Source organism: Biomphalaria glabrata, chromosome 8, assembly GCF_947242115.1.
Source record: "Biomphalaria glabrata chromosome 8, xgBioGlab47.1, whole genome shotgun sequence".
In the NCBI taxonomy this organism is placed as follows: Eukaryota; Metazoa; Mollusca; class Gastropoda; family Planorbidae; genus Biomphalaria; species Biomphalaria glabrata.
This window is the reverse complement of record NC_074718.1, coordinates 22,659,654-22,672,633: the sequence shown is the minus strand read 5'-3', so window position 1 is coordinate 22,672,633 and position 12,980 is coordinate 22,659,654. Positions and strand designations below refer to the sequence as shown.

General features: G+C 35.7%; 1 protein-coding gene across 1 annotated transcript in view; it reads left to right on the top strand.

Annotated features, from left to right (window-relative positions):
* Nucleotides 1-12,980, top strand: part of LOC106054549 (gem-associated protein 5-like) — a 199,569-nt gene that overhangs the window by 20,808 nt on the left and 165,781 nt on the right. The window contains exons 11-16 of the mRNA XM_056038406.1: nt 1,775-1,848; nt 2,937-3,130; nt 3,396-3,544; nt 9,784-9,958; nt 10,576-10,721; nt 10,843-10,885. Of these exons, the coding sequence (XP_055894381.1) occupies nt 1,775-1,848; nt 2,937-3,130; nt 3,396-3,544; nt 9,784-9,958; nt 10,576-10,721; nt 10,843-10,885 (781 nt within the window). The remainder of the gene's footprint in view (nt 1-1,774; nt 1,849-2,936; nt 3,131-3,395; nt 3,545-9,783; nt 9,959-10,575; nt 10,722-10,842; nt 10,886-12,980) is intronic.

Below are 12,980 nucleotides of genomic sequence, written 5' to 3'. Positions count from 1 at the left end.
TACATCGAGATTTATTCCTTGAGAAACAGTGCGAGGGGAGATAAATTCTATAAGAATTTAGTTATGGGTGGACAAGTGAATAATTGTTTTAAGTTAAAAATAAAAGTTTCCCACGATTTGCTGGGAAAAACTCAAATGAACTTTTGCATGCAAGTTTCGTATCGTCACACTTATCAAGAGATTTATTGATCTCCTTTCTCATCTTTTTTGGAATCTAAAATAAAAAAATGGGCAAAGTTTGCTGTTCTAACTTTGTGTAAGTCTAAATCTAGTCTTTCACATTCACCATAGAGCCTACAATGCCCTGGGATTGTTTAAAATACCTTGAAATAGGCCTATGCATATTAAAAACCATTTAACTATATGAAGCTGCCTACATCTATCCCTAGATCTATGCTAGATCTAGATTCGATTTTTTGTAAACCACCAAATTCAGGAGAGAGTTGTTTTGAGATGAAAGTGAGAAGGACAGAGGTTTTAATGGAAGAAATATTGGTTGAGCTTCATCTCTCTCATAGCTTGATAAAGGGAATCGTACTGATGTTCCCTGACTTGCAGAATTTATCTTCTGTGGCAGATTGAAAGCTACTGTTATAGTCACTAGTGACTAGCTAGGTTCCATTACTTATGAGGGCCCAAATTCAAAGAATGAAATCAGGGGCATTCAAGGCTGAGTGTGTTTGCAAAAGCAAGGCTTTAATTGTGCTGACAAAAATTATTAAATTCTTGATTCCTTGTGCCCTCCTTCTAAACATCTGTTTGTTTTATAAAACAACTTCTAGCATCAGGAACTAGAATAAATAACTTTAACTTACAACAGCTATTTATCCGACTCAAAAGCCCAGCTTTTATATTAGAAACAAATCCAATGATTAATTAGGATTATCTGCCTGAAAAAAATCCTTATAATGTTTCATATTAGTGATAGTAGAGGATGCCAAAAAGCTTCATTGCTAACTCTGCAAGGAATGGTCTGAAAAACAAAATACTGAATTTTTTCAAAATGTGATAAAATATTTCCAGTGTCTGGATACCTTCTAAAGAAATTGCTATAAAAAAACTACTTTTATAGAATTAGATGTCACTGATCCAGCTAAGCAAACATCTGGTTTAAGTCTAATTTCACTTGTAACAAAAATGTCAATTTTTTTAAAATGAAGTTTCTGTTGCCGCTATTATGAAATGTGGAATACACTAGAGGCATTATAATCATAAAATCATTGCAGAGTGACAAGAACGGCATCATTCCTAACATATTCTAGAAAAGTCTATGACAAAAATCATAAGTGTAAATATTTTGACAAATGTACAAAATTTCTTATATATCTTTATGCTGTGTTAACTTTAGGATTGCTGCATTTCGAGTATATTACGTGCTTGAATGATTTTAAGTCTCTCTTGAGTTTATTTCTTTATATTTAGGAAAATACACATTTGCACATTTCCAGGTGTGGGAATACACATTTCCATTTTGGCATGTAGGCATCTCTGTGTACATTTATTTTAATTCCAAAACACATTGCAGTTGAAACTGCAGACAAGCAAGCCAACAAAAGATCAACCCATACAATCCATTTTAATTTGACTTGGTTACAAATTTTTTGCCAGCTTTTTTTTCTTCTTCTCCCTTCATTAAAATTTTTTCCTTGAAACTTTGATATTACCATCACATTTGTAAACTTTATTTAGTGCTTGATTGAAACTAATTATCCTTTTTTACTTCCATAGATGTAATTTTTGTATTTTGCTTTTCTTTTCATTCCACACCCTGCAGACTGAGAGACTGTCTAGTAGTGAATTGTCTTGGCGTAAAGATAACACTGGCTTTGCTGTTGGCTATGATACTGGGTACAGTTTGACATTTACTTTTACATAAGTGTAAAAATGATGATATTGATTGACTTGGGCATAGCTATAAACCATTCTGATTCAATAATAATAATAAAGCAATTTTCAGATTGAAATATTTATTATACAATGTTTATATAGCAAATTAAAGTTGAAGTTATATTTTTTTTGTAGATGAAATAATATACAATAAAAGCAATTTTGTTCTTCTCTTTTGAATATAAATGTTCAACAAGGAAAATATAATCTATATTGTAAAGTAGAAAGTAAGGCGTATGTATGTATGTATGTATGTTAGTATGTTATGAATAGAAATCAAAACCGTTTGACCAATCTTAATAAAACTTGGCATAAATGTTCCTTGGGTACTAACTTAGACCGTAGTTATGTATTGTAGCCCTATAACAAACTTAAGACCTCAAAAAAAAAAAGTTGACCAACTCTATGAAAGCATTATAACTTCATCGATCTAGGGCATTCTAGGCCATATTTACATGATAAAAGATTGAAAGGATCTAGATCTAGATCTAATTTTAAGAACTACACTTTGCGCAGATAGTTTTTTACTTTGACACATGAAAATATAAAAGATAGTCTATTGATTTCATTACGTAATAAAATTAACCTTCAATTTTGTGTTTCAAAAGCATTTTTACATAAATTCGTTCCATATATCTGCGAATTTAGACGTCCTGACTTACTTTATAATCCCATTCATTTAACAAATCGGGTAAATCCGTTTTAATTGTACTTTATATCCTAATCATCTATCGCTTCTTTCGTTTTTAATAGATATGAATGTATCAACTTTCGGGTAAACCCATTTTCGCAAAACTACTTTTATTTTCGTAGCGAAAGAGAAAAACTTGAAAGGATCATTAGCTAACATACATCTAAATTCAATCCACTAGATTAGTAAACACAAACTAAGGCCCGCAGGCTGCGGGTAATGTCCGGCTAGTTATAGATAAAAAATAAATAAATAGGCTGTGGGTCATATCCGGATAGTATATATATTATATATATTACATATGTATAATGCAAGTAAATATTACTCACCTATAACATCACATACATTTTTACTCTAGCTGTGTGGCAGTGTACAACTTCCCAAGTCTACAACAGCTGTGTAAAATAACCACACACTCTAAGATCATCAACTGCATCCGCTGGCATCCAGAGACAACTGGAGAGTCACCTGGAGGGTCTCAGTGTAAAAACTGGGTCGCCTTTGCTGGAAATGGAACCACAATTTCTGTTGTCGATCTGTCTAAATATTTTGGTAATACCTTGTTGACATTCTCGCTTTGCTTTACCAAACATAAAATGTTGCTTATGTTTTAAAACAAAACTAATAAAAATAACAGTGTTTAGATTAGCACTCTTCTAATTCTTTTTAGTTGTAGAGCAAACAGTAATACTAATTTTAATTATATCAAATAGTATCAAATCAGTATGTAGCATCAATGCACTATAAACAGTTTATTTACAATTGCAGACACATTCTATCTAAAAATTGGCAAACAAAAATTGTTTTTAATCACTAGATAATTTGAGAAAACAAGATTCTGTTGTAGAGGAGATCACACAGGTGTTTTGTCAGGTTGAAGGTCATTTACAAAGAACAACAGATCTTTGCTGGAGCCCTCATCATGATGGACGACTGGCAAGTGTGGGCTATGACAACACCGCCATTGTAAGTAAAACAAAAAAATATTTAAAGAAATTAAAGATATGAAAAGCATTAAGTGACCAAAAAATTACCTAAAAAAAAAAAATAATATATATATATATATATATAAGTAGAATGAGCCTTTGAAATTATAAAAACCTTAGATGAAATGTTTATTAAAAAAGTTGAAAATATAGTTTGACATTGTGCATAAAACTCTCTCACTAGACTATTGAAATAATTGAAATGTTCTTAACATGCATTTTTTATATCTTATACAAAATATGTCTGCAAATAAAAACAATTAAATTGCCAATAATCTTAGATGCATTGTTCACTGATATTGAGCTTCAGGGTTCGTAGCCACCTTGAAAACCTGGAAAAAGCCTTGAATTTCATAAAAGACGGTGAAAAAACCTTGAATTTTAAAACTGGACCTTGAGTTTTTTTCCCTCCCGATACCTGGTGTTTATTTTCGCTATTTATCACTGCGGTAACCTTCGTTTTATTCACTTACATCAAGCAAGCATTTCACCTGGCATTATTTTGTTTTTTGAAGGCAGCGCTAGATTTAATGTGTTGTGACTATTGACTATAATTAGAGCAATTACCAGCCTAATGTGTAGGCTACACCCCTCCGGCCCTCCCTCACCTAAAATCTTTTTGTAACAGAAAGAGTGACTTCGCGTGGAAAGTCCGTAAATCATCTAGATTTAGCTAAATCTAGTAAAATAGTAGCCTATCTACTAATCTAGAGTTAGATCTAAGTTAGATCTAGTGAAGATAAATTGCACATAACCTGAACGCTCCGTGAATTTTAGTCAATTTTATTGTCTCGATACATCTAATGTATAGATTACTCTAGAATCTAGAAATACGCTAGATTCTACATTTACGCTAAATCACTATCTAGAATTTAGTGACAATAATTCGCACACAGCCGTGAAAAGTCCGCGAATTTAGTGACTTAGATCTAGAGTCTAGATTTACGGTAGATTCATTGAAGATAATTTGCACACAGCCGTGAAAAGTTCGCGAATTTTAGTGACTTAGATCAAGAGTCTAGATCTACTGTAGATTTACTGAAAATATTTCGCACACAGGTGTGAAAAGTCCGTAAAAGTTATTTCCCCCCCCCCCCCCCTCCAAAAGCCATTACTTAGTAAGCAAATGTCAATTAAACAACCAAATAGGCCTATATATTACAGGCTCTGTTTATGAGGAGGATTTAAGTTCAGTTAATACAAGAATAAAACATTGCCCCAAATGCCCTCCATGACTCTACAGTACACATAGGAACTAAGAATGTACATTTCCATCACAGAGAATGCTGGCAAAATCATTGGCAAAAAACAAACCCCATTTGGGCAGTTGTTTGAGACAAACATCTATAAAAAAGCTAACAAGATCCTCGAAATAAAGAATCACCCTTTGTGTCAGGATTTTGTGATTTTACCATCACAAAAGAGATACAAGACATCGATAGCAAAGACAAACAGACACAAACACTCTTTTGTTCCCCTGGCAATCAAATCATTAAATAAGAACAATCTGGTATAAACTTTGTCACATGTAAATTATGAGTGAGTCTGGTGTGAATGTACACTTTGGTTTCTTATAGTTATAATGTTTTTTGTTAGGTGTAATGCACAAATTGTAAGACGAATTTCTTTACGGATAATAAAGATTATTATTATTATGTTAGAAATGAACGAGTAGTCATTCTCTGGCGCTGCCAGGGTCGAGTTTCGCTAAAGAGAAACAAAATTCATCGTAGTCCCTTTAACAGTTTCCACTGAGGAATTTTCTGGTGATGTGGCAGGTCTGCAGCAGTACCGCCTTCTGACAGGCAACGAAGATGTTCCTAGGAATGTTAAGGGCCTTGAAGGTGTCTGTGAGGTCAGTTGTTATTATCCCCTCGGTTGATATAACAATGGGGTATATTGTTATTTTGGACAATTTCCATAGACGCTTAATCTCCAAGCCTAGGTTCCCATATTTTCTTTGTTTTTCTATCTCAGTTTTTCTTAAATTATGAGACAGTGGTACGGCGATATCGATAATGGTAGCGGTTTTTTCTTTTTTATCGATGAACAGCAGATCCGGGCGATTGAAATCTACCGTTTTGTCGGTCAGAATAGGCCTATCCCAGTACAGCAGATGTTCAGTAGACTCGAGAACCTCTTGCGGAGAGTATTTATAATAAGGGGGAGTGTCCTTACCGATCAATTTGTACGTCAAAGCCAGGTGTTGGTGTATTAACTTTGCAACTTGGTTATGGCGACCTAGGTAGGCTGATTCTGATAGGGCTGGACATCCTGCCATAATGTGTTCAATCGACTCGCCCACATTTCCACATTTTCGGCATTTGTCGACAACATTGAGTTTCAGGATATGCTTCTCGTAATTTTTTGTCCTGATTACTCTGTCCTGTATTGCTGTAACAAAGCCTTCTGTTTCAGGGTAGAGATGACCTGCTTTGAGCCATGTTAAGGAAGCAGCCTTGTCGATGTTGTCCCCATGTAATGAAGCCGGAAATTTTCCGTGGAGTGTTTTTTCTTCCCATTGGCGAATCTCATGCCCTACGTCGTCCAAACCGATATTGACATCAGCATTGTGTAGGTTCAGAGGGGTTGCATCGGAGTCGTATTTCCGTAGGAAGGAAACTAATTTATTGCTGGAGGCGAGCAGTTTTGATCGTATTTTTAAAACTTGCATCTTACACAATTTGAAGATGTTCTGCAATCCACGACCCCCATCCTTCCTGGGCAGGTATAACCTTATGGTGGAGGACTTGGGGTGTAGACATCGAAACTTGGTTAGTAATTTTCTAGTGAGTCTGTCAATGTCATGTAGGTCGGTGTCAGTCCATTTGATCACACCGAACGTGTAAAGGAGCACAGGGACGGCCCAGCTGTTAATTGCAGTGATGAGATTACTGCCAGACAGTTTGGTGTTGAGGATTTTATTAACTCTTTGCCTATATTTGCCAAGGAAGTCCTCTTTTAATTTCTTATGGTTTATCTTGGCATTCTGGTTTATTCCAAGATATTTATAAATAGAGGCGGAGTTCAATTCCTCGATGCCTTCAAATTCAATGTTGGTGTTCGTTGCCTTGCCCTTTTTAATGCTTATGATGCCACACTTATCCAGGCCAAAAGACATACAGATATCGTCACTAAAGCATTTTACCGTTTTGATTAAGGTGTGTAATTTTTGCTCGGTTTCTGCATATAGCTTTAGATCATCCATGTATAATAAGTGGGACACACATTTTGTACATTTAGTGTCAACCCTAAAACCGTTTGTAGAGTCTTGGAGTAATGTAGATAGAGGATTAATCGCTAGGCAGAACCAGAGTGGAGATAGTGAGTCACCCTGGTATATACCTCTTCTTATGTGCACAGAACCTAGTTTATCACGATTTAGGTGCAGGTTTATCTTCCAATTATCCATACAGACTTTCAATAGTTGTTTTATTCTTGGGTTGATTCTATGGATGTCCAGGGTTTTTAATAGCCAATCATGCGGAACTGAATCGAAAGCTTTTTTGTAGTCGATGTAACACATGTGTAAATTTCTCTTTCTTCTATTAGCTTGATGCAATATAATACCATCTATAGTTAGCTGTACTTTACAGCCCATCGACTCTTCAATGCAACCTTGTTGTTCATCTGCTAGTAGCTTATGGGCAGAACAAAATTTATACATTTTACTTTTTAAAAGTGAAGTTAATAGTTTATACACCACTGACAGACAAGTGATAGGGCGATAGTTTGATGGTTGGTTCGCATCCCCTTTTTTGGGGAGGAGAGATGTTCTCCCTTCAGTGAGTTCTAACAGCATTGAAGACGGTTCTGATATTAGCTCGTTAAAACTTGATGTTAGTGGTGCATGTACGGCTGTAAGTTTTTTCAGCCAAAAGTTGTGTATATTGTCCGGTCCAGGAGCAGTCCAGTTGTGGGTTTTTGAAATAGCTGCGGAGACTTCCTCAGCTGTGAAATCCTCATCAGGCATTTCTGGTATTAGGTTGTTTTTAGTTTGGATTTCCTCGATCCAGTCAGCCTGCACATTGTAATGTAGTGGGTCGGACCAAAGCGCCGCCCAGTAGTCGGTAAAGGAGCCGTGTTTAGTGCTATCAATGGTTTGAATTTTGTCAGCACCATTATCAGCTAGTTTACGGAAGAACTGTTTTCTCATGTGCTGAAATAAAGCGTTATGCTCCTTTCTTTTGGTGGTTTCGTTGTAGCGCTTTAACCTAGCTCCCTTTAGTTTAGCTTTCTGTCTCAGAGTATCTTTCAAACATAAGAGTCGTGCGTGGCTATCACAGTCCGTCAATTTGATTCCAGTTGTTCTTAGTATTGTCTTCATTTTGTTAAGTATTTTCGCGGAATGGTTGTTTCCCAGATATTGTCCAATTGTATCCATTTGGCTCCTCAGTTGATTAATATTGTCTTCAAGGCGCCTTTTCCATGCTGGCACATGTTGTTTTGGTCTTTGATTAATTGGGCCTATCTCGAAGGTCTTTTGTCCAGAGAGCTCCGTGACAGCCACAGCGGCGCAGTATATAGCGAGGTGTGTCTCAAACAAGTTTCTTGGTGTTTCAAGATGGTTAGCTAAGACTTTATTTATTTCATTAATATATGTGTTTGTCTCTTTCTTGACGTTTAGCTTGGGGATACGAGGCCTAGAGTTAAGATTGGTGTTTTTATAACGGTCTATAAGATTAGAAAATTTTGAGTGTAGCTCATTGCTAATTGCCGATGTTGGGTCATTCTCTTGTTGGTTGGGTGTTCTACTAATGTCTTCGTTGGTCGGCTGTGTGGGCATGTCGTTTATGTCTGAGATGAGCTCTTGTATATGAAGCTCATGACCTACTTCCCTTCTTATCACGTCAATTTCTGCGGGGGTCAAATAACATTTTTTAATTATTACAGATCTTCTGTCTACAACATTCTGCTCTGTAAGGTTTAGATTAGGGTATAATTTGTTAAATTCCAGGGAGAGTTTTTGCCTATAACCTGGTAGAGGTTTATCATCACAAATGTTAACACGGAAGAACGATTTGATAATGTCTATATTCATTTCTCTCGTCCATTTGATCCTTTTGGCTCCTCTTGTTCTACCACCAACAGCACCTCTCAATTGTGTGAGGTGCGAGTCAGGGAGTAGACCGACCTCTTGTGTTTGGTCATGAGGTTGTGAATTACCCTCAGTAAACACTCGACTCATTGGTGAATAATATTTACCGCCTAATTTATTTCATATTCATCGCTGTCCTGGAAGAAGCAATGGGTCCGTTCTATTTCCTCAAAATTCAAAAATGAAGATAAAAAAAATGAACGTGCATTAACTAGTTTATTTTGATCTACTGTCTCAGTAAACAAGCTTTTTAGATCTAGGTCTAGTAATCATGGAAGTGACGCAGCGAAAATGGCGTCCCTAGCCTAGGATAAGAAGTGATCTTAAAACTAAGAAAGTTTTCAAACCCAATGCATAAAAACATCCTAAGTATATGCGGACCTACAACCATGTAGCAGTACTTCAGTATTTGTAAAGTCTAGAGTACAAATACTTCCTTGATCTCGCTAAAAAGTCATAAGAATACAATGAGTCAGAGAGAAGGAAAACACGCCATAGCTTCCGGCGGCCATTATTATTATTATTATTATTATTATTATTATGAAGGCATCTCTAAGAATATTTCTTATTTTAAACAAAAAATGGAATAGTAACCGTTTGTAATGTTCTTTAATAAATCTTTGAAAAAAAAAAGGTTGTTTCAGGTTTTGGGCTGACAGTCAAGTACGTTGTTACTTGATTAAAAGATAACTTTCATTACATTTTCTGTGGACATACCAGCTGATGACGTTGTTTATGTTCTGAGTGGGATGTTGGCAAGATATTTAAAATCTATCACACAAACAAACAGGACAGACAGACACACACACACTTACATATATATATACTTTTTTTCAGTACTAAATACATATATATATATTGTTCTTTTTACATATTTATGTCTGTATGTATGTAAATATGTTAAGATATATATTGCTTGCTATGATGCGATGCATGCCTTGAAAATTTAAAATTCTACCTTGAAAACCTGGAAAATACCTGGAAAATCATTCATGAAATTGGCTATGAACCCTGGAGCTTACTTGGTGAAATGAATAACTATAGTTTCCAATTTGTAAGATTTTATTACAAATTTGTTAAAACGTTTAGTATAAACGAATGACTGTTTATCCATATATTAGGTGTGGAATATGAAAAGTTCTGAAGCTATTGCTAGCTTTAAAGGACATTCTGTTAAACTGTTGACTGTACACTGGAGCAACTTAGACCCAGATGTTATCATGACTGGTGGTTTTGATGCAACGCTAAGAGTCTGGAGAGTCTCCGAGCAAACCTTGTCTATACTCTGCATGGCAGGTGAGACATTCGAGAAGTTGTTCTTCCAAGTAGGGATTCAGTATTGAAGCTTCCACAATCATCCCATCTGTGTATGTAAGGAGGGAACAACACAAAGTGATATTTATATTTTTAGGCTTGGCTTTTAGTATCATAGAAATTAGCTTTTATATTTGCTTTTTCATAGGGCTTTCAAGTTCCCATTATATTTATGATAATTTTGAGTGGCCATCTGGACCTGCGTAATTCTTAGTTACAATGTTAGAAATAAAATATTTTAGATTTTACTAGCAGAAATACACAGAATCGCCCATTGTAGCTGGAATGTTTTTTTTTTTTTTAAATTATCTCTTTAAAAAAATTGATATATGCTTTTTTTAAATGATATAATTGTATGTGTACTTGTGTGCTCTTGATCCTCTGGTTGTGGTGAGCTCTATTATACTATGGCCTCTACTATGTTTGTTTTATTGAGATTGATCAGTGTTACAGATAAACATTTATCTCACAATTTGCTTTATAAATTAGTTGTAAGCTAAAAATGTGTGACCATGTTAAAGCCTTAAAAAACAACTTTTTCCCCTGGGATAAGCTATTAAACTACATTTCTCTGTCAATGTTTGATCCTGTGTTTGCAGAAAGAAAAAGGAGAAAGAAAAACTTGGCCAAGATTGCCAAAAATTCAAAATGTGTAGATGTGTCTCCAGAGAAATCTTTGGCTACTCAAGAGGAAATAACAGAACTGCAGGAACTCATTATGCTTAAGAAACGAAAGCTATTACAGGTTATTAGTTTACTTAAAATTTCTTTTCTTTCTAATGCTTTAGAATTGTTATAAATCTTGAGCTTGATCTTTCTTGTGAACTAAAAAAAAAATGAAGTAAAATAATTTCTTTTGTATTTAGCATGTGCCAAATGGTAACAGTGAAAATGGCCAGGAGAGTGTTGGTGAGTACAATTAACATAGTTAATTGTTTGAATGGTAATTCAATCTTGTCAAATATACTTTTCTCAGCACTCATCATTTAATCTTTAGAACAGTGTTTCTCAAACTGTGTGCCGTGGCACACTAGTGTGCCGCCTAAGATTTGCTGGTGTGCCGCAGGAGTTTTCAGAACGCCACCCGTGCAGCGTTCCACAGGTCTGCATACTATTAAATGTTTATTTTACGTTGCGATGACATCCCCATCTGCAACGACCAGTAATAGTAGTGGATCGCTCCATATTGACGGAAAGGGGTGTTAGCTGTTTAGGTTATGGAATTGTCCACTATACATATGTTATTATTATAAATACTCAAATGTTGGCCGCCTTAGCAGACGCACAGCAGTTCTTGAATTGGTAGCAATAATAATAAGCGATGTGTTTCATGTAAATTGTTTAGGTGTATGCTAATAATAACAAATTATCAATAAGGTAGGGTTAGGGGGTTAACCCTAACCTTTCATTGTTATCCATGGAGAAATACGTTAGCAAGAATGGAACTGCGAAAGCATTAAATGAAAAGCAAGGAACCAAACGAAGGTACAAAGACGATTACATCGGATATAGTTTCATATCTTCGGGAACTGATGATTCTCCATTGCCATTCTGTCTGATCTGCAATGCATATTTGTTGAATGAGGCGCTTGTTCCAGGCACTTGGAAACAAAACATCCAGATGTAAAAGCGCAACCGAAGGAATACTTTTAAAACATCTGGGCTCAACAAAATAAACAAGCTGAAAACTTACGAACTAATTAAAGCTGCCAGAAAAGGGATTGATTGCAAGTTATAAGGTTGCTCAGTTATTAGCAAAACGCAAGAAAGCACACACATAGGCTGAATAAGTCATTGCACCAGCTTTAGAAATAGTTGTTGAAACTATCCTTGGACCCGATGCCGCCGAAAAAGTTAAAAAAAGTTCCTTTGTCAAATGATACTATCTCGCTCAGAATTTATCTTTACTATATCAAATCTGCAAACACTTAGACGTGACTGAAGATGAAGTTTCTCTGCTGTGGTCTCTTCAAGTTAGCGTCAAAGCCCAGCTGCTAGCTTTTATTCGGTTCATAAAAGATGAAAAATGTGTCAACGAATTCTTATTTTGCAAAGACTACGACCAAAGGCGAAGATATTTTCAAAGTGGTGAACAAAAACATTTTGCTATTCAATCTACAGTGGAAAAAATGTGTCAGCATTTGCACCGATGGCTGTCCTTCCATGCAGGGAAATAGAAAGGGAGTCGTCACTCTTGTGCGTTAAGAAAATCCAAAGTATTAGTTGTTCACTGCATGATCCACAGGGAAGCTCTTGCCTTCAAATCTTTGCCGAAAGATTTGATGTCTGTTCTGGATCAAGTAATTGAAGTTGTAAACTTCCTCAAATCTCAACCCCTTGCATCCCGACATTTCTCAGAGCTTTGTGAAGCAATGGATTCAGACTACAAATGTCTCCTGTATCACACCAACGTTCGTTGGCTCTCCAGGGGAAATGTGTTAAAGCGTGTCATCCAACTCAAGGCTGAGCTGATTTCATTCTTGGAGGCTAAAAAAAAGACTTTAATTTTCTATTCATGACGAGATCTGATGGGTTAAGGTGACACTTCTCTCTGATTTATTTGACAAATTAAATTCATTGAATTTAAGTCTTCAAGGACCATCGGAAACCATCATCACTGCATCCTCAAAACTGAAGTCATTTGGTGAAAAAAAATTTTTTGTGGCAAAGTAAGATCTTGAAAGGTGTCTTCGCTTCTCCTACTTACAATGAATGGGCTTCAAAAGAAATCACCCCAGAAATTCTGTACACTTTGACACACCAGCAGTCAGAATTGCAGCATTACTTTCCAACAGTTTGAAGTAATGTGTATGGATGGGTCAGCTATCCATTTGGAAACAAAGAAGCTACAAATCTTACAACTGAAGAAGAAGAGCAGCTCATTGATTTAAAAAAACGATGCAGTTCTTAAGTCAAGTTTTACTGAGAAAAGCCTGGATGTGTTTTGGATTTCAATCAACAAGTTATATCTTGCAATCAGCTTAAAAGCAATCAAAATAATTCT